The 20,594-nt window shown below is 25.9% G+C and overlaps 1 protein-coding gene across 1 annotated transcript; it reads right to left on the minus strand.

Annotated features, from left to right (window-relative positions):
• Window positions 1-2,269: 2,269 nt before the first annotated feature.
• On the minus strand, window positions 2,270-19,080 carry LOC145832335 (uncharacterized). Its single transcript, XM_082939653.1, has 8 exons — window positions 18,845-19,080; window positions 18,553-18,759; window positions 15,406-15,612; window positions 12,648-12,853; window positions 12,345-12,435; window positions 11,246-11,373; window positions 3,554-3,732; window positions 2,270-2,533 (listed from the first exon to the last, which is right to left on the minus strand). Exons 1-8 carry the CDS (start codon window positions 19,078-19,080, stop codon window positions 2,270-2,272), a joined length of 1,518 nt encoding a protein of 505 aa, XP_082795779.1.
• Between the last annotated feature and the right edge of the window lie 1,514 nt (window positions 19,081-20,594).

Consider the following 20,594-nt stretch of genomic DNA (forward strand, 5'->3'; position numbering starts at 1 on the left):
TGCTGCATTCAATCTTTTTAAAATTTAATAATACACTTTCTGTGAATATTTGATGAAGATTGCTTAAAAAATGAAGGAGGAGATAGATTTTTTATGAAATAGTCTTTTTTCGCGTTTTAGGTTGCGCCTTTCATTAGGAACCTATTGAGGTCACGAACTTTGATCGCACATATCTCAAAAATAACTTTGAATTTTTTCAAGCGGTTAAAAATAACTGCTGGCTCAGATAAAACTCTATAAAATAAGATCAACTTGTAAAAATCAAGGTGGACCCCCGTTCCCCCTATACCCTTAATATCTTCGTTTAGTGTAAATTAAGTATTAATTCAATTATGGTTTTAAGTGTTGTTGTTGTACTTTTAAAAAATTATTATTTTAACTTTTTTTTAACATTATTAGCAGATTCACTACAAATAATAGTTGCTAGTGGTATAAATATGTGGTTGTACTTAATCAAGTAATAAAATCATTTTTTATTAAGAACTTCTTGTGTATAAATTTTTACTTAGTGTATGGTATGTAGTAAACTAAAGACATACTTTAACTAACTAACTAAACATTTAAAGATTTTTATCCGCTACTACAAAGTATATATTCTTAGCTTAACTAAAGGTATTATGAATGATAAAATTCAAAAAGTTTTAACCGACTTAAAATCTGCAATTTGTGCTTCAAAATCTTTTTTTCTCTCGGCATTTGTTGTAACTTGGCGAAAATAAGAAGCAAATAATTTAACTTCAGTTTGTTTGTTCGTTAGCAAAAAGGTGGCACTTTTTAAGTCTTCTGCCACTTGATCAAACACAATAGTTGCTTTAACACTTATCTGCAAGTTTTTTATTAAAATTGAATCTGAAAACTTTACTGAAATAAGGAGTTTTGTCATAGAAAAACTTTAACCATAATCAATTTTTGTTGTTATTGTAAATTAGTTTATAACAAAAGTTACGTTTACCACACATTTAACGTTTCAAGTAAAAAAAAATTCAAGTGTATGATATTTACTTTTATGTAGAATTAAATAATGTATTATAAAAACTTTCATTACATAAATTAAAAAACATTTGCGATGTATATTTTGCTATTTTTAATCATTTCGAAGTTTCCAAATTCATTAATCTAACGTTTAAAGAGAAGACTTATTTTTAACAGACTTTTATTCTCGTTGTATAAGTAGTAAAGTACATGATACTACATGTAATTTGCTTGATAATACTAGATTTTTTAAGTGAAAACAAACAATCCAAATTATAAAGTTTACCATTTCGTTGATTTGATGGAATATGCCTTCTAAATGTGGAAGAACTTCTTCCGATAACTGAGGGCAGTAAACCAATAATATATTACCTTCACTTAAAACATAGGGGCAGCAGTTTGCAACCTAAAAATTTAAACTTTTATTATCTACGTAATCTACGTACTCAATAGGCATGATTTTATGAGTTAGAGAAAAGCTTTTGTTTTTTTCGGAAAACAAATTCTATTATTTAGATAAAAAGTTGCTTTCTTTACGTGAGTGTCATATATTAAAGTGTAAATATCATATAACTTTTCTTTAATCATAAACTCATAGAGATTTTATACAATATTTTTGATCTCGATTGTAGGCTAATAAAAAATAATAAATTAAAGTCATTTATTACGATACTGAGAAGACAATAAAAAACTTATATCTCTGAATTTTAAGGCAAGAGACTTTATTAAGAAAATATTATTTATAAAAATTGTAAATGATTATCAATGAGTTGTTTTTTTTTTTTTTTGGTTGAAAATTTTAAGTAAAAATCACTGCCAATATTTTTTTTCTTACAGTTTTTAAACATTATCACGTTTTTAACTTTTAAAAATTTTGCAGAAAATTTATTTTATTAATTTATTACATTGAATTTTTTTCTTATATAATAATAAAAACTTATGGATCGTGTGTAAACTTGTTATAAAAAGGTGTTAACAGATTTGATAAACCTGCAACTTAAGTTTAGACATTAGCTTTTTAAAGACACTTACCCGTATAAGATATTTTAAATTTATGAAATATAAGATATTTTTGTTTGCCTATAAAATACTTTGACTTTCTTTTTGTTTAAAAAAAATTAAAACTTTGTAGCCGAGTAATAAATTAAGTATACATAAATTCTTTAATTAAATCTTGATGATATTAAAAAAGAAAACAACATGTTATCAATTTTAATATTTCAAGAAAATATTCATGTTTTAAAACTTACTAATTATTGCTATTACTAGTTCTATTAGGAACCATAACTAATAAAAACTATTGACATACAAAATCAGTAAGATTTTTAACAACTATTAATTTTACTAATTTTACTTTTGTTATCCAATCTTTGACATCTTCAAACACTAGTAGGATTTCATTAACTGATTTTGACTGTAATTTTTCTATCTTTTTCTGGTTCCATTTAACAGTATACTTTCTAATTTGTTGGATCCAGTCATTTGTTGATGATAAATAGTTTTCAACTGATTTTACCATACTGTTTAATAACTTATCTCTTTCTTCAATACTGGCCAAAACCTTTAAAATATTTGTTAAGCAATCTTGTAATAATACTCTTTTTTTTCCTTATTTTGTCAATAAATACTTTTTAATAAAAAAATCACAAAACTTATATACATATCAACACAAAAACATTATATCAATAAAAATGTTTATTAAATTTGTTTTCATACTTGACCCTTATATGATACAAGTCTATCAAAAAAAGATTAATTAGTTAAATAATCCTAAGTTTTTTTATTTGAATGTTACTGAATAATTAAGTTCTAACAAACAATCTTACTTATAATACTTTATTGTCATAGACTAATAAAGATTAAAGTGAGTTTGAGTACTTTTTAAGTAAACATACAGTTTATAGTAAATTTAATTTATTAAAGGTTAACTTTTATACTTTTAGTATTAATCAGCAGCTATATGAAGATTAAATCTTCTTTTTAAAATAAATAGAAAAATAATTAAACTCTGTAATATTAGTAACGCACTAATTTGACAAGTTAACGAAGCTAGATAGTTCGTATAACTAATTTTATTACTACAATAATCATCATTACGATTTCAGTATACCATAAGTTTGCTAAGAACTGTTCTAAACTCTATTTAGCACAATTACAAAGTCATATTAAACATATCTTTTTAAATGTTTTTAACGATAATTCCTTAGATATTTACAAATTTAATAGTATGATGAGTTTTAAGAACGTCATTTTACAAACTGTGCACATTAGTGTGCATAGGTAAAATTTCGTATGCACAAAACTTTCAATTAGCAGTAAAATATTTATTTAAGTTTATATTCTATATTTTCTTGTTTTCAAAATATGTTTTTGATATTTAATACTAGACTCCATTAATTACACCTATAATTATGCCATAAGTTAAGTAGTTTTGGTAAAAATATGACCTACATGTTTTTCTAGCGTAAATTTTTTTTTCTAACTTGATCTACTATGCACAGTTTTTTTAAACTTGGAAATCACTGCTTCAAAAGCATGAACCCATCTTTAAAATATTTTTATTCAAATATTTTTAATTTACCTCCGGATCGTTGAACAGCTTATTTCGAATTTTTATTTTATCCATCGGTTCATTTTGCAGCATTATAGACTGACCAAAAACATTAAGCTGGGCCATATTTTTTGATACTTGATTCACAGATGGCTCTTGAGCATCTGAAGCTTTTACTTCGTCTGACATTATTTTTTCTATGTCGACTTCTGTATCAAACATAAAAAGTAGGTTTTTTTTTAATATGTAGTTTTGCTACAAATCACATAGACTTTTGTAACTCAAAAGTATTAAAAATATATGTGAGTTCTAGCAAATCTACTTTATAAATGTGTAATGATATACAACAAACTATAGAAACTACAAGAAAAGTATCTTAGCATACATGTAGTACATGCTAATTTTTAATGCATAAAATTTTTTATATTAAATTATACACTATTAGTAAAACATATCAACAAATAAAATCTGCACAATCTGTAAAACAATTTTTTCAATTAATTTTTACATAAAATTTAAATACTTTAAAAACTAATTAATACTTTAGATCAAGAGCACAATGGTGTTGACTTTTACAGGTTTACCTTATTTTGTAGAGTTTTATCTAGGCTACTAGACACTTTTAATCGCTTAATAAAACTCAAATAACTTTTGGTATGGGTAGGTGTCAAATTTGCATGAGCGGACAAAATTGCACGAGGGTACTAAATTGCACGAAAATACTTTTGCACGAGGAGACTAAGTTGCACGAAGACACTTTTGCACAAAGGGTCACTTTTCTTCTTAGTGTTTTTTTTATTTTAATTCTTTTTTTTTTTACTTTTTCTTTTAGCCCTTACCCTCGGTCGGTAACCTTTTTTTATTATTTTTTTTTTTATGTGTTACCCCTAACCCTTACCCTCGGTCGGTAGATTTTTTTTTCTCGTTAATTGAATTATTTTGTTTATTCATTTTTCTTGTTTTTTTTTATAATAATTTTTATTAGTAATTTTTTTTTATACTTACACTGTTACCCCTAACCCTTACCCTCGGTCAGTAACTTTTTTTCTTGTTGTTTTTTTAATAATTTATCTTTTAGTTATTTTTTTATATATCTAGTTTTTCTGTTATTTTCTACTGTCGTGCAAAAATGACCTTCGGTGCAAAATTGTAACTTATGCAAAATTGACCCTTCGTCTAATTTTGTCTTCGTGCAATTTTGACCCGTTCCCTTTGATATACTTGCGATCAAAGTCAGTGAGCTCAAAAGGTTCCTAATGAAAGACGCAAACTAAAAACGTAAAAAAATATATTTCTTTAAAATCTATTTTCGCCTTCATTTCTTAACAAATCTCCTTCAAGTTTTCACAGGAAGCCCATTACAAATGTTTAAATCTATTTGATGCAGATTTTTTTGTAAAGATTTAATTTAAAAACCACCTTTTTTATTGTGTTATATTTCAAAATTCTAACATTGAAAGTCTTTTAAATTAAATAGAGATTGTTTTGTAATGAAACTACTGTATTTTACTTGTTGTTTCATTGTTTTGAATGTTTAAGATATATAAAATTTAGAATAGATAAATCTAAACTTAAATTAAGCCCAAAAATAGAAAAGTTCTTTTTAAATGATGAAATCAACAAAAACTCAAAGTTAATTAAAAACATTAAATTTTCATACCAACAAAACCTTGTTGATATTGGATTTCTCTACTAGATAAATTAAGATATCTAAGACATTTAAGTTATATTGATAAAAAAGAAAAGTTGAAAAGGTTAAACAAACATAATAAATCGTTAAGGTTTTTGAAAAAGAAAATATTTGGTGTGACTAATGATAATATTTGCAACATTATAAATTTATCTACTAAAGCTTTAAATACAAATGAAATTAACGTTCTAAAATTGGGTTTAAAGTATTCAATATCAAAAAGACACATAAGTCGTTAGGTAGTCTTTAGTAATTTTAAATCTTTGTCAGCACAGTTAAACCATCATAAGCCTGTAAGTACTGAAGCTCATAATAGTTTAGATGCTTAACTTTGTGATTTTGCGCATAGTTATATTGGTACACAAATTGATTTAGGTGATTTCAGAATGATTTAGGGTTGGATAAAAGAGCTTAAACAACTTAAAAATGACAAAAACATTATTATCACAAAACCGGATAAAGGTTCTGGTGTTGTAATTTTTAATTCTTCTGATTATGTTAGTAAAATGGAAAATATATTAAACGATTGCACTAAATTCAAACATATAGGTTCTGTAAACTCTTTTGATTTCACAGCACGCATTGAACTTTCTTATCAAAGGAAAACGTTAGGTTGGTACAAAAACAAATTCATTAGTGAAACTACGTATAACTTAATCAGACCGGTAGGCTCACAAGGTCCAAAACTTTATGGTCTTCCTAAAGTTCATAAAAATGATTGCCCTTTAAGGCCAATTTTATCAATGATAGGTTCGCCACAAAATGACTTGGCAAAATTCTTAGTAAAAACACTTGCACCAGTTTTACACAAATTTTCAAATTACTCTCTTAAAGATTCTTTCCAATTTATAGAAAAAATTAATCTAATTCCTCGTTCCAAAGTCAAAAGTAGCTATATGATTTCATATGATATCAAAAGCTTGTTCACTAATATTCCAGTAGTGGAGGTTATTGAAATTTGCTTAAAGGTATTGTATCATTCAGATTTAAAACACCCTCAGATGCCGGAATTCGTGTGCAAAGAAATGTTACACGTGGCTGTTTTAGGTGTTGAGTTTAGTTTTGATGGTAAAATGTATAAACAGATAGATGGGGTTGCAATGGGCTCACCTTTAGGTCTTATTTTGGCTAATATTTTTGTTGGTTACCTAGAAAGTAAATTATTTTTGAACTGTAAAAGTCCTCTCATGTATCTTCGATACGTAGATGACACTTTTGTCATGTTTGAAAATAGACAAGAAAGCTCTGGTTTTCTAAATGATCTTAATAATCTTCACAAAAATCTCAGTTTTACAAAAGAAGAATAACACAACAATTCCTTAAACTTTTTAGATGTTTGTGTCCAACAATCAGTTGATGGGGGAACTTTTAACTAAAATCCATCGTAAATTAAATTCAGAAGCATTATATGTTCCGTGGGAATCATTTGGTCCAGTCAAGCAGAAGTTAGGAGTTTTAACGGGTATGGTGAAGCGTTTCACCAGACTTTGTTCTCCTTGCTTTCTTGAAGGCGAGTTGAAAATACTTCAAAACACTTTCCTTTCCCTTGGTTATCCAGGTAACTTAGTTTCGAAAGTTATAACAAGAGCTATAAGTTCAGCAGCTTTAAAAATGATTGGCCCTCAGAAGTGTCCAGTATACTTAAAACTTCCTTACCTTGGAAATATTTCTGAGAGGTTTTCAAAGAAAATTTCAGAGGAAATAAACCAATTTTTCAGCTCTGTTCATTTAAGAACAGTTTAGTATACTGATCGTCCTCTAAGTGGAATTTACAAAGATATTTCTCCCACCCATGAAAAAGTAACATCATCTATAAATTTAGTTGTCACTGTGGTAGTGACTACGTGGGAAAAAACATCTCAAAGAATTCATGTAAGAATTGATCAACATGTTCCGAAAGTCTTGAAAAAGTGGTTTGATGGCCGTTCTGAGAAACCAACGAAAAAATACTTCTCGGCGATTGGGCAACATTTGTTGGACAGTCCTGAGTGTGTTAAAAATTATAAAAAGGAGAACTTTTCTGTTTTAGTGAGAGCGGAAAACTCTTTAAAATTCCAAATTCTGGTAACCTTATGTATTCAATCTTTTAGGCCCAGTTTATGCAAGCAGAAAAAGTTCGTTTACCAAACTAGACTTTTTAAATCCTTATATTAGTAGTTTTAAAGTAATTAGTTTCTTTTTAAATTTTATTTTTAAGTATAGTTTTAATTTTAATTTTTATCTCTTGTTTATTTAGATTGTTTTAATTCTAACGAGTTTTATTAGTATACCAAATTTATTTAGCATAAACACTTATTTAATTTTTAACATTTGATTATTACGTCATTTTATATCTTAAAACTTTAAACTTCAGTATCATTTTATTTCAATTTGTAATCATTCCAATTCAGTAAGAAACTATTTCTGATGAGCCTTACTACGAAAGTACTAAAATAGATTTAAAGAAAATGAAATGTATTCTGTTATATATTTTAAATAAGCTATGCACCGGAAAAAAGCTGTTTTCAATGTCGAATATCTAGAGTTAGAAAAGAAAATAACTATAAATGGAAATTAAAGTCTTGTGCAGTGAAGCATAATATTGAATTATTATTATTTTTTAGTTACATTTGTTTGGGGTAACTGTCAAATTTGCACGAGCATACAAAATTACACGAGGACACAAAACTTCACGAAGATACTTTTGCATGAAGACACTTTTGTACGAGCAGACAATTTTGCACGGGTTGATTTTTTTTTTGACATAGTTTTTGTTTATATTACTATCACTGTTAACCCTAACCCTTACCCTTTTACTATCACTGTTACCCCTAACTCTTACCCACAGTCGGTAGCTTTTTTTATTTATTTTTTTTTTCAATTTATCTTTTAGTTTTTTCTTTTTTTTTTCTGTTTTATTTTACTCTCGTGCAAAAATGACCTTCTATACAAAATTGTAAATCGTGCATAATTGACCTTTGGTGCAATTTTGTGCCTTAGTTCAATTTTGTCTTCGTGCAGTTTAGTCCCCTCGTGCAATTTTGTCTTCGTACAATTTTGACCCGATCCCATTTGTTTGTGTGTTGTGCAAAGTACCTACTGATATAGTTGTATAAGAACTAACATATTTCTATGTTGATTTTCTAATATTGTTGAAATAGAAAGTTATTAATTAGATTATATTTAATCGTTTTAAATCTTTTGAGTTAGATTTAAATATTTAAAAGTTTTTTAAGTGTTCTATAGTTTACAGCACTAAATGATAATTTTGTTATCATTTAATTTGCACTTTTTCAAAGTGATTATAAGTATTTTAAAAATAACTTATTTTTGAAAAAGAGGTATTAAAATAGTGTTTTGTGGTTCTTTTTCAAACCGTCTTGTCTGATTTATATAAAGTAGCATCTAGTATTTATAAGCTAATAATTGAATAAGTAAATAAATTATAACTTACATAGGTAAAAACTTTGTTAATACATTATACAATTTGTGCATGCATCATAATAATCCCATTTTCGGTTTTAATTTATTATAATAATTTGTTTATTAAATTAGATTATTAGTAGATTATATGTTGTTAAGATATTAAATAATTTTTGCATGCATTATAACATACCTATTTCTAGTTTTAAATTATTATATTTTTATTATTAAGTTAGATTATTAGTAGATTATTTATTCTATGGTCATTATTTAACTAAAAAAAAACTTATATATAAATTTTTTTATTAAATTTAATATTACAATGTAACCCTCATTCTATATTTTGCTTAACAAACATTTTTTCAAAACGCCATTTTATTCTATATCATAATATAACTTTGGTAACAACAACAATAATGCTTTCAAAAACATTTTTAGTATTAACCCCCTTTTTTTCTTTTACATATTATTACATTATAAATTAACCATAGGAAATTAAAATTGTGTTTAACATTAATTTTCAACTCTATAATTTCTAACTTTATAAAGTTTTTTTTATCGATAAAATTTCAATACCTCACTATCAGAGGCGTAGCGTGGGGAGGGACACTGGCGCATGCGTGCCACAAAAAAAAATAAAACAAGTAAAAAAAAGAATGTAATATCTTTATCCTTTATTGTTTGCTTTTTCTGCTTAATTTGTCTTTTTTCAACTATGTTTATCTAGTATTTAAAAAGTTAAACGAAATTTTAAATACCAATTAGTGACAAGTTAGAGAAATTACCCAATATACTAATTCGGTGCGCAAGCGAAAGTGCGCACTGATGTTGATGAAAAACTCCATAAGGAAAATTTTTATAACTTCATTAACTTCATAAGAATTTAGACTCAAAAAGAACGCAACTAATTAGTGCACCGCAGTAGTATAATCTTATGACAGATTTTTCTACAAAAAGTTTACAAAAATACGTCACGCTTAAAGGAAAATTAAACAATTTTACAAGTTTTTTTTTATGCTACAATAAATGTTAAGACTACTGCTAGTTTTTTGATCTTTATTTTTGTAAACATACAAGAAAAAGCGTGTCGGCCTATGAGAAATAAACTTTGTTTGTGACTTTTATTTTAATCAAATACAATTAGATGTATTAAATTTAAAAAGTATACTTTTAACTATTTTACAAAGTTGTAATAGATTGTAATAACAGTTATATAGTTGGTCTATTTTAAATTCTGTGTAACTTTATTTAAATTATGTGCAATGAGGTGCTGTTATCACTGTTGTATTGTATATTAAAGAGATTGATATTTTTCCGTAAATAAAACAGATACTTTCGTTTATTAGTTATATTTATGGCTTAGTCAGGCATGACAGTTGAGTAATGTTTCTGCATGACCAAAAAAGTTTTCTTTTTTTTTTTTGTGCAAATAATTTGGTCTTTAAAACTAATTTATACTATTTTGTACAAGATTTTTTTTTTATGAGTTAAATATTCTGATGTAACAGGATATCAAACCGCATTTGATAACTGTTTTGATATAACAGAAAGTTTTGAGAAAAGTCTTGTTCATCCAAGAGTTTAAGAGAAAGCTCGCGTGTTTTATTGATGCAATTTTGCAATTGCATACTACAGCCAAATATAAATACTCATCAGTTGGAGAGGGGAATCATTATATCCACAGTCTTGCTGCAGTATACATGTAATTTTAGAGTAGACATTTACATTGTTTTCTTGTGTTTTTTGAGAATTTTTTTAGCAATGTTATTTATTATAAGTATCTATTATTTAAATTGTAAGTAGGTAAATCTCCTTTTATTTCATACATTTTTTAAATAAACTCTCTTAAATTTAAATTGTGTTTAAAGGTTCTAAAAACTTTCAAAATAATTTCGAAAGCATAATTTTTTTATAATCTACATAGTTCTTTTTACTTGCTAGTATTTGCAATTCTTCTTTAATATAATATGTTCTTTCATATCATGCCTAGTTTTATATAGAGTAGTTCAAGTACTATATAGTATCAGTATTGGTTAGGTTAATATTGTTATTATATATACATTATGGTCTATAATTTGTTTTGTTAATGTATTATAACCATACTGTTTAATATTTAAGTAACCTATATACACGGGTTATAGTTTCCTAAAAGTTTTTAGGTCTCTAGTTCAAAAAATGAAGGAAAAATAAACTTTTAGAACATTGTTAAACTTTGAGAAAACTGACATTGATAAAACTGCGTTCCATACATTTGTATTTAAAAGTTTTTACAAAAATGTCTATATCTCACAATTTTTCTTCTGTAAAAAGTGACTTAGAGTTAATACTTAAACTTTGAACTAAAGTTAAATTTTGTAAAAACAAAGTTCTTACCTTTACAACAATGCCCTGAACAATTACCAATATATTTTCAAAGTTGTTAGTAGCTAAAACCGATAGCAATTAACTTAAGTCAGTATTAAACTTTCTAACCTTTATAGCGATATAAACAAAGGTGACAATAACAAATAGTAAATAGTTACAATAACAATCCACTACCTAAGGACTTAACATAAAAATATTTGAATCAGCGTTCTAGCATGTGTTTTTAGAATATAATGCCAAACGAGTAAACACTACAAACAAATAACTTTTAGCAAGGTTGTGTTCGTTGTCTTCCAGTCCATCATCAATGTAATCGGTTTTTGAAAGATTATCCGAAGTTCCACTTAACATAACCAACAAGTTGCTCATTGCTTCGATTATTTCTTTTTTAAACCTGCAGCACCAAATAATTATTATTAATATGTGACTTAAAACGTTAAACTTATCAATAATAAATTATTAGTAAAAAATTATGTATATAATAAAATATTAGTAATAAATGTTGAAATAAAATTACAAGTATTGATTGAATTATTTTATTTGATTATTTAATGTTTAACCTTAACTCAACTTTGTACTCTAAACTAAAGTTTAATAAAATAATTGAAACGTGTTAGCAATAAAATCCAAGACAGCTTGATTTTTTAGCAAAACAACTGTGAAAATTTCAAAAGTAACTTTTAATATGGTACAAAAACAGCGTAACAAAATGTTTTTTTTAATGAAATTCTTTTACAATAAGTTTTATTCAGCGCATTTTATTTAGTAAAACTGTGTAACAAAGTAGGTGAATAAGTAACAGACCGTATTTACTAGACAAAGTCTTTTGCGAGCCGGATCTTTTAGGAAAAGTACTTGGCTGGTCGCCGTACATTTTTACTAAGCAAGAATAAAACAATGTTTTTTATTCGTTAGTTGTAAATAGATGTTTGCTAACAACTAATCTAAAAACATACTTTTAAAATTCTATAAGAAAAAAAAGATTGCTTCGTTTATTAAATCATAAGTCGCGGACCGTAGATTTTTACTTGACGTGATATACAGTTTAAAATAACCAAGTACAACCTAGAATTTATAAAAAAAATATATTATTTATTGTGGCTGAGGCGTAAAAATTTTGAGTAAAACTTTACTGTATACAGTTATAATCATACTTTTTAGTCGATTGTATTTTAAGTACTACCTCAATACAAGTAGGTTTAAAAAGTAGGGGATGTAATACTTTCGTTAACTTTTATCATACAAGCATAAGTATTTTTTTGATGTTTACCAAATTAAAAGACTTCTAAAAACAAAAGTTACATTATATTTATAACAATATAAAATATTCTATCATACATAAAATGAGCTTATAAATGCGCTTACTTATTTAATGGTGGTTTCATTTCTAACATGTGAGTTGACCCGCTAAACACAAAGTTTGCTATGAAGCTTGAAACAGGCAAATCATTACAGTCTGTAAAAATATTTTTTTTAGTAAGTTGAGACAATCTTTAGAATATTTTTGTTAAATTTACTTTATAAATCACTTTAATTAAAAAATGAAAACAATACTTAAAAGCTATCATAAATTGCATATTTTGTCTTAATTTCAGTCACAATTAATCATAAATTTTTCTGTAAACTTCTAATGTCTGCAACATTCTGAAATTAGATGAAGCAACTTACCATGACTAGCAACAGTATGCATAATTGGTACAGTATTTTGATCAGATTCAATTACATCGTTGTATATTTCACTGGTCAGCTGACTGGTTTCAATATCAAATGAACTTGATACAACTGACTTGAGGCAGTTTGATACAACCGACTTGCTAATCACTGAACTTTCCGCTTCTACAACTTGTTTGTTTTCAATAAACTGGTGCACGAAACTGTAAAAAAAATCAAAGAGTATTTAAAAAAGCAATAGTTAAACAGCGAAATAGATGTATGTGCTTTTTTTTCTACAAATGAGTTTCTAAAAAAATCAATCAACCGATAAAACATTACTACTTTAAGGGCATCTGTTTAATTTAAATCGTAAGTCAACAAACTGCATGTTTTTTATATAGAAGTCACCAAATAAACTTATAGAAATATAGACAAATATTTTAACTTGTTATGGTACTATTTTAACTTCTTATGGTAACACGTTCAATATTTATGGTCAAGTTAAAAACAATACGTGCAAATAAAATAAAAAAATTAGATAGAAAGACAAAACTAGTTTTCAAGAAGTAAGAGCGGTTTCGGATATAAATATTTTAATTAGTAGTACAGGTAGTATTTGTAATAAACTAGCAGTAATGGCCTTTTTTAAGACCTCCGATACAATCAGAAAATTCATCAAAACTTTCAATAAAATTAAAGGAAAAGAAATACTTTGAGAACTATATTCACGAAAATTATGTAAACTATGGTTTAAAGCCATAGAGGGAGTCCATCTAGATTTTTTAAAGTTGGTCTTTTTGATATGTGTTATCTTAGCTATTAGACATTTTTAACAGCTTAATAAAATTCGAAGTAACTTTCGAGGTACAAGCGATTAAAGTATGTGAACTTAATAGGTTCCTTACAAAAGGACTAACTAAAAACGCAAAAAAAAGACTACTGTACTAAAAATATATCTCCTGTCTCATTTTTAACCAATATTCTTCAAATTTTTACAGTAAGTCAATAAGTAATATTAAAATCGATTCACTGCAACATTTTTTTTAGTTTTGAATAAAAATTTTAATAAAAAATATCGCCTCAAATGTTTTTGTTTTTTTATTATTTATTTTTTAATGTATTTATTTGTTAATATTATTAAAAACACTACACTCGAGTCTTTTAAACTATATTCAAAGTTTTTTTTTTTAGTTTGAGGTCTCCAGCTCAAAAAATGAAGGGGTAGATTTTTAGTAAACTTCAAATTTCTAAGAATTGATTCTGAAGAATTTTCAGTCTATACGCTTGTATTGGAAACTTTTTATAAAAACTACAATATTTCAAGAGTTAAATAATTTTTTTAACTTTATAATAACTGGCTTGTATTTTATACTTGAGGCTTTTATATAAGATCTAATGTTATTTTTTGTGAAAAAAATTGTGGATCTCCCCCCTGTGTCTTTAAGCGAGTTCAATAATTTAACTGCTTTAGTATACGGTAAAACATACAATCGGTAGTCTCTTACAACTGAGTGTAACAGGTTAAAAAATTCTAAACGAGTCGTAACTTAAACATGATTTTTATGAATTGAAACCTTACGACGACTGATGGTTGCTCACCTTTTTTAAATTATAAAAATTAAATTTTGTTTAGTTTAACTCTAACTTGTACTAGCTAGTAATAGGAGTAACCAAAACTAATAAAAGTAACAGCCAATTGAATATTTTATACTTAAAAAAGCTATGATAGTAAGTTATTATATCATGTTTTGAAGAAAACTTTTTACAAATTAATTTATTCTGTTTTCAGCCTTATTAAAACAGATAAAAACAGCAAACTCCAATTCTTCAACCCAAATTAAATATTATACCACCCCACATTCCAATTAAATCAACTACACTCCATTTTAGTTCAAAAAGTATTTGTGGAACTAAATTATCAAATTAGTTTGAAAACCATATCAATTACATAACACCACAACAAAATAAAATAAGCTATTAAGCTTGAGTTTAAGAAAAATTATTTTAAATACACTAAAAAACTTAAATTAAGGTTTTTTTGTTTTATAAACTAATTTTTAATAAAAAATTAAATATTACAGTGGTACAATTAAACCCTTAATAAAAAATACGCTTTATTAAGACTAATGGACTAATTATGTGCTAAAATTTTAAAAAACTTTGTTACTGCTTTTAAACTTACCCAGAAAATGAATTTCTAGCTAATTCTACCAGGCTGGATTGTATTATTTTATGAAGCAAAGCAAAAAATTGCGTAAGACGATTACAGATTTCTTCAATTTTTTTCAAACGAACTTCTCTATCTTCGTGCACTTTTCTTTTCAAATAAAGAGAACCGTTCGAGTTGGGGTTGGAAGAATTTAACTAAAAGTGTTTATTTACAGTTCATAAGCTATAAAAATCTAAATGCACTCGAAATTTTATAACAATCTCAAATAAATGTACGTACAAAATTGTAAAAACGTTTTATATAAGCTATTCAAAAAGTTCAAGCAAACTTGAGATTGGCAATAAAGCAGTTGTTTATGACAAGTTTCTCTTGTTATTTCCATTACTCTTTCACAGCAACGAATAAATGATTTAATGTATTTTGATGCATTATACTGAGAACTGCAATTAAATAAACACCTAACAATAAACTAAATATGTGATCAACATAATTAAAAATATTTTTTTTTACTTCAATGGTTTTGTTAAAGAACCTTGATATTAATTGCACAGTTAACATTTTTTAAAAGATTTAAACCTGTTTAAGGTATCATAAATAACTTACAACTGATAATCTTTCCTAAACGCGATAATACTATAAACATTAGTGTCAGTGAGCCTTGCCGGTAGCAGTTTTATGGTGGAAATTTCATCGATTAAAGCAAAAATATGCTGTATTGCCGTTCGAAATACTGGCACTGCGGTGATTATTTTTAATGAAAGCTGGTGGCGACTTTTCAGAAAGTTGTTGTACCTCACATTCGATTTCCACCTTAATTTTTAATTATAAATTTTAATAAAATAAAAAATCTGATTTATATTAATTCAAGGCTACTTTTTATTAAAATTCGTTTATCTAAATTTTTATACTGCGAATGAATATTGAATATGTATTCATATTAGGTTTAGATAAACTTTGCATACAAAATTGTAAGTATTTCTTCTTATGATATATACACTTAAAATGTTTATTATCAGATCGCGTCAAGCCTTTTTATTTTGAAACAGAGAGCATTATAGGCGTAAAATTTTATCCATTATCTAAGTCATGAAAAAAATTAAAAAGTATTTACTGTAAACACTACTATTTATTATATAAACAGACTTATACGCACTCAAAAATTATATAAATGATACTTTATTTCCACACTACCCGTTGATGGGATTCTAGCTGAAAATAAGTATCACAATAAAGCAAATTCACAAGAACATTATAAAAAGTATATATACTTTGTAATTACATAATTTAAAACTACTATAGCTGATTAAACTTATTGATTGATGGCATAGGGGGGTCCGACATTTTTTGTTTTACTAAAAATAACATTGGATCTTATATAAAAGCTTAAAGTACAAACCACAAGCCAGTTTTTAAAAAACAAAAAAATCTTATTTAACTTTTTAGATATTGTAATTTTTATAAAAAGTTTTCAATTCAAACATATGAAACGCAAATTTTTTGTAGTCAATTTTCTCAGAAATTTTAAAAATGTGACTAAAAATCTATCTTCTCCTTCATTTTTTGAGCTAGAGACCTCAAACTTTTAGGAAATGTTCCTTTTATAGTTTAAAAGACTTTGAATGCTGGAATTTTTAAAATATTTAAAAATAAAAAAATTAGATTAAAAAAACAGAGAAATGGGTGGTTTTTTTAATAAAAATATTATTTTTCAAAAATAAAAAAATTCCTGCATTTTATCTTTTTGAAATTCAATAATAGACTTTCTGTGAAAATTTGAATAAGATTGCTTTAAAATGAAGGAAAAAATAGATTTTTAGTGGTCTTTTCTCGCGTTTTTAGTTTGCTGCTTTGATTAGGAACCTATTGAGGTCACGGACTTTTATCGCTCATATCTCAAAAATTACTTTGAATTTTTTCAAGCAGTTAAAAATTTCTGATAGCTCAGATAAAACTCTATAAAATACGATCAACTTGTAAAAATCAAGGACCCCCTCCCCCCTATGCCCTTAAAAACCTATACTTTAAGTACTTAAATTTGTTGTGAAAGATGAATTAGTTATAATGTTTTGATTAGATTTTTATTTTGTTAAAACAATCTTCTTTCTACTAATTATTTGTTGTGATTTTATTACTTGGGTATTTTGATTAAGTATTTAGTTTTACTCTTATTATGTTTTTACAACCAATTAGTGAGTATTGGAGTTAATTTTGACAAGGAATATGTTAGTTCCGAAAACTATTTTAAAGCAGTAATAAAGTTTGAAAATCAAAAAAAGTTATTTACTTTGCAATGAATTGGTACTTTAAAACGTTTAAAGGTCGTACAATGTTTAAATTAAACATGTAAATGTTTAAAACTTTGAAAATATTTTGCATACCATACGTAAATACAATAAGTATAAACCTGTCTAGGGGAACGAAAAAGCCCGTTGTTCACAAAAAACTGTTCAATGACAAAATTTTATACAGGTCGCATAAGAGTAGTAGAAACACCACAACTGGTATTTAGATAGCAAATAATAACAATTTAAGAATAATAAATCAAATTTAGTTTATACAGTAATCTCTCGCTTATTTACGCACATTGTGTCCACAGAAAAAAATTCGTAAAGATACGAGAGATCGTAAAGATACAAGAGGTGCCATATATACTTAGTATAATGGCTGTTTTTTTTATATTGCTTCTAGTTAATAGCCTACTGGGGACTTTTCCACTTTTAACAATTTGTTTACTTTATTTATAAATATGATAACAAAAGATAAAACTATACATATATCAAGAATTTTTAATTTATATAAAACAATTATACTTGTAGAAAAATTTCAACGCTTGCTGTGCAAAGCAAGTGTTACAGAAGAAGAACTTAAACTAAAAAAAACGTCAAATGAAAACTAGTGATATGTTTATTAAAAAACAATTGAGATTTGTGTTAAGTGTAGGCTTTATATTTATTTAGTATCAATGCTACTTTTCGCTAGATTTTAGTATTTTTTCATTAGATTTCTCTTTTAGATGTTTATTCATATATAGGGCAAGAGTGCTGTATTATTAATTTGTGTTTTAAACTCTCATTATTTCATTATACTTTCGTTATTTTGTCAAGGAAAATAAGTTTACAAAGTCTAAAGATGTAGAGAGGTGAGTTAGCATTTAAAAGCATATTTTAAATTAAAAATACACAATAAACCTAACTTGTGCAATATTGAAAAAGATTATATTTTTTATTTTTTGAACTTTAAAAAATACTAAAATACGTAACTAAACAAGAGTGCGTAACGTCACAAGTGCGTAAAGATGTGAGAGGTTACTGTACTAAAAAATAAAACTTAGATAAAGTTTAACTACTTTTTAAAGTTCGTTAAAAACATTAATGATGCATGTAGCAAAACACTTTTAATAGAATTAAATTTCAATTAGCTAGATAATAAGTATTTATTTAATTATGAAATGACAAAAAGCTTTAGGTTTAAATTGTAACTTAATAGATATTTAGATAAATAGATAGATAAATTAGATAAAGTTTAATTACTTTTTAAAGTTCGTTAAAAACATTAATGATGAATGTAGCAAAACACTTTTAATAGAATTAAATTTCAATTAGCTAGATAATAAGTATTTATTTAATTATGAAATGACAATAAGCTTTAGGTTTAAATTGTAACTTAAATAAAAGAATACAGTATCATTTTTTACTTACTATTGAAATCGGGATTTAGCTATAAAGTTTACATATAAAATATTAAACTTACTTTCTAATTGCTCGCAAAAGAACAAAGTTAGAAAAAAAGGGAATTTTTGTAACAATGTTCCAAAGTGAAGCATGGCGAAACCACTCTGCAAGTGATAGACTTTCTGATGTTTTACTGTCTGGACTGATGTGTACAACGCCAAAAGATGAAAACACAAAATGTTCAGAATTAACTTTATCTTTTTCAACTGATATCAAATCGTAAGGCCTGGAAAAAAATATTAAAAACAACACTTGAGATATAACTATTAAAATTTTGTTTTATCATTAAAGTTATCCATTACAATAAAAACCTGTAATTTTTGACATCTTTGTAGTTCATGTATAAAAATCTAGCTTTACCAAGGTGCTTGTCTTTTAAAAACATTTCAACTGCATCAAATCCATTGATGCCAACACGACAGTTGTTCTTATTTGAAGCTAAACTTTCACACCTTTTACCTACATTCGTTTTGCATTTAGACTTAACTTTCCAAAACTCTGGATAAGTGTCGTCGAAGTTGCTAAAAAAATATGTCACAATCTGCATGTATGCTTTAAAACTAACCATTAAAACTAAACAAAGCATGTTTATATCATACTACTAAAAAATATAAACATGATAAAAAATAGATTTCTGAAATAGATTTTTCTTGATAAAAAATATATATATTTTGTGGTTTTTTTTTTCTATAAAAAACTAAGTTTAAACATAATAAAATGTGATATACAATAAATTTCCTCATTTAAAATATTTTAACTCAAATACTTAAAAATAACTTTCCTGTTTATAACTTTCTTACTTCAAACTTTGCAGTAGACTATTAAAAACTTTTTTTTTTAATAGTTTTTTTTTTCGAACGACAACAAATGAAGCTCATAATATTTGGTAATAGGACCTGGTGCCCAAAAAAAAACCTTTTGGTTATCGAATCGCACACCACGGATACCTTTTAACGTCTTGTCCAGGACTAGTTTTATTTTATTTTTAGTGTAAGAGTCGGTTTTTTAAGATTATTCAACTTTTTATTATAAGTGTAGCTTTGGTCGATGTTATATTATGAATAAATTTTCAAAATGTTGTTAAACCCTTAATGAAAAACTGAGTACAAGTTTTTTTTTCTTGAAAAACTGACATTAACTTTTTTACAAGGGCCTAAAGTCAATCATCTATTTACAGAATGTAATATCTTGGTTTAACTTATTTTATTTAAGCAGTTTAATAGTTATAAATTTAAAAAACACATTTTTTTATGGTCAAATTTAAAAAAAAAAAAATCTAATTTAAATCTTAACTCAGTTGAATATGTAAGCTAAAATCTAATAGTTTTAACAAAATGCATCTTAAAAAGAAAGGCTTCAAATCAATAAATTTAAAATAAGTTTTGTTAAAAAACTATTATTTAGAAATTAACAAGAGTGAAAAATATTTAAGGATTTATTTTAAAATCTATATATATTTTTTTACTTTTAACGTTAATGTTTTATTATAAACCTATTAAACTTCTAATCTTCAAACCCTTGATTATCAAAAAAACAGTAAAATTGTGTGCTATCTAATTCTAAAATCTGCTAACAACATCAACTTGACAAAATCAAGTAAAAAATGTTCATATACCAAAAATCTGATAGATTATTTTTTATTACAAACTTGTTTCATTGTGTACAAAAGCTTTTAAGAAAACCACATTTAAATTCCTGTTTCTCACTTAAATTAAGTATTATAATTACAATCTGCTGAGTTACGTTTTAAGGTTAGTTTATAGTTTCTTACTAATTAAGTTTTTACTAGTTTATAAGCAACGTATCAATTTAAGTAAAACAAAAACTGTATTAAAAACTCGTTTATGATCCTGAACAATGTTCTATCAAATTAATTGCATTTATTTTGAACATTTTTATTAACTTTTTTTCATCCTAACATATACTATTTATCTGTTAATATTTATGATCAACTAACTAATCTACATCAAGCTCAGAAGGAGTATTAGAAGAATTTTTAGGCGGCAGCTGAGCTGACAGTGCCACAGCTGTTTCACTTTGCTGTGAACAATTGTTGTATGA

The sequence above is a fragment of the Thalia democratica genome, chromosome 3 (assembly GCF_965202585.1).
Source record: "Thalia democratica chromosome 3, ktThaDemo2.hap1.1, whole genome shotgun sequence".
In the NCBI taxonomy this organism is placed as follows: Eukaryota; Metazoa; Chordata; class Thaliacea; order Salpida; family Salpidae; genus Thalia; species Thalia democratica.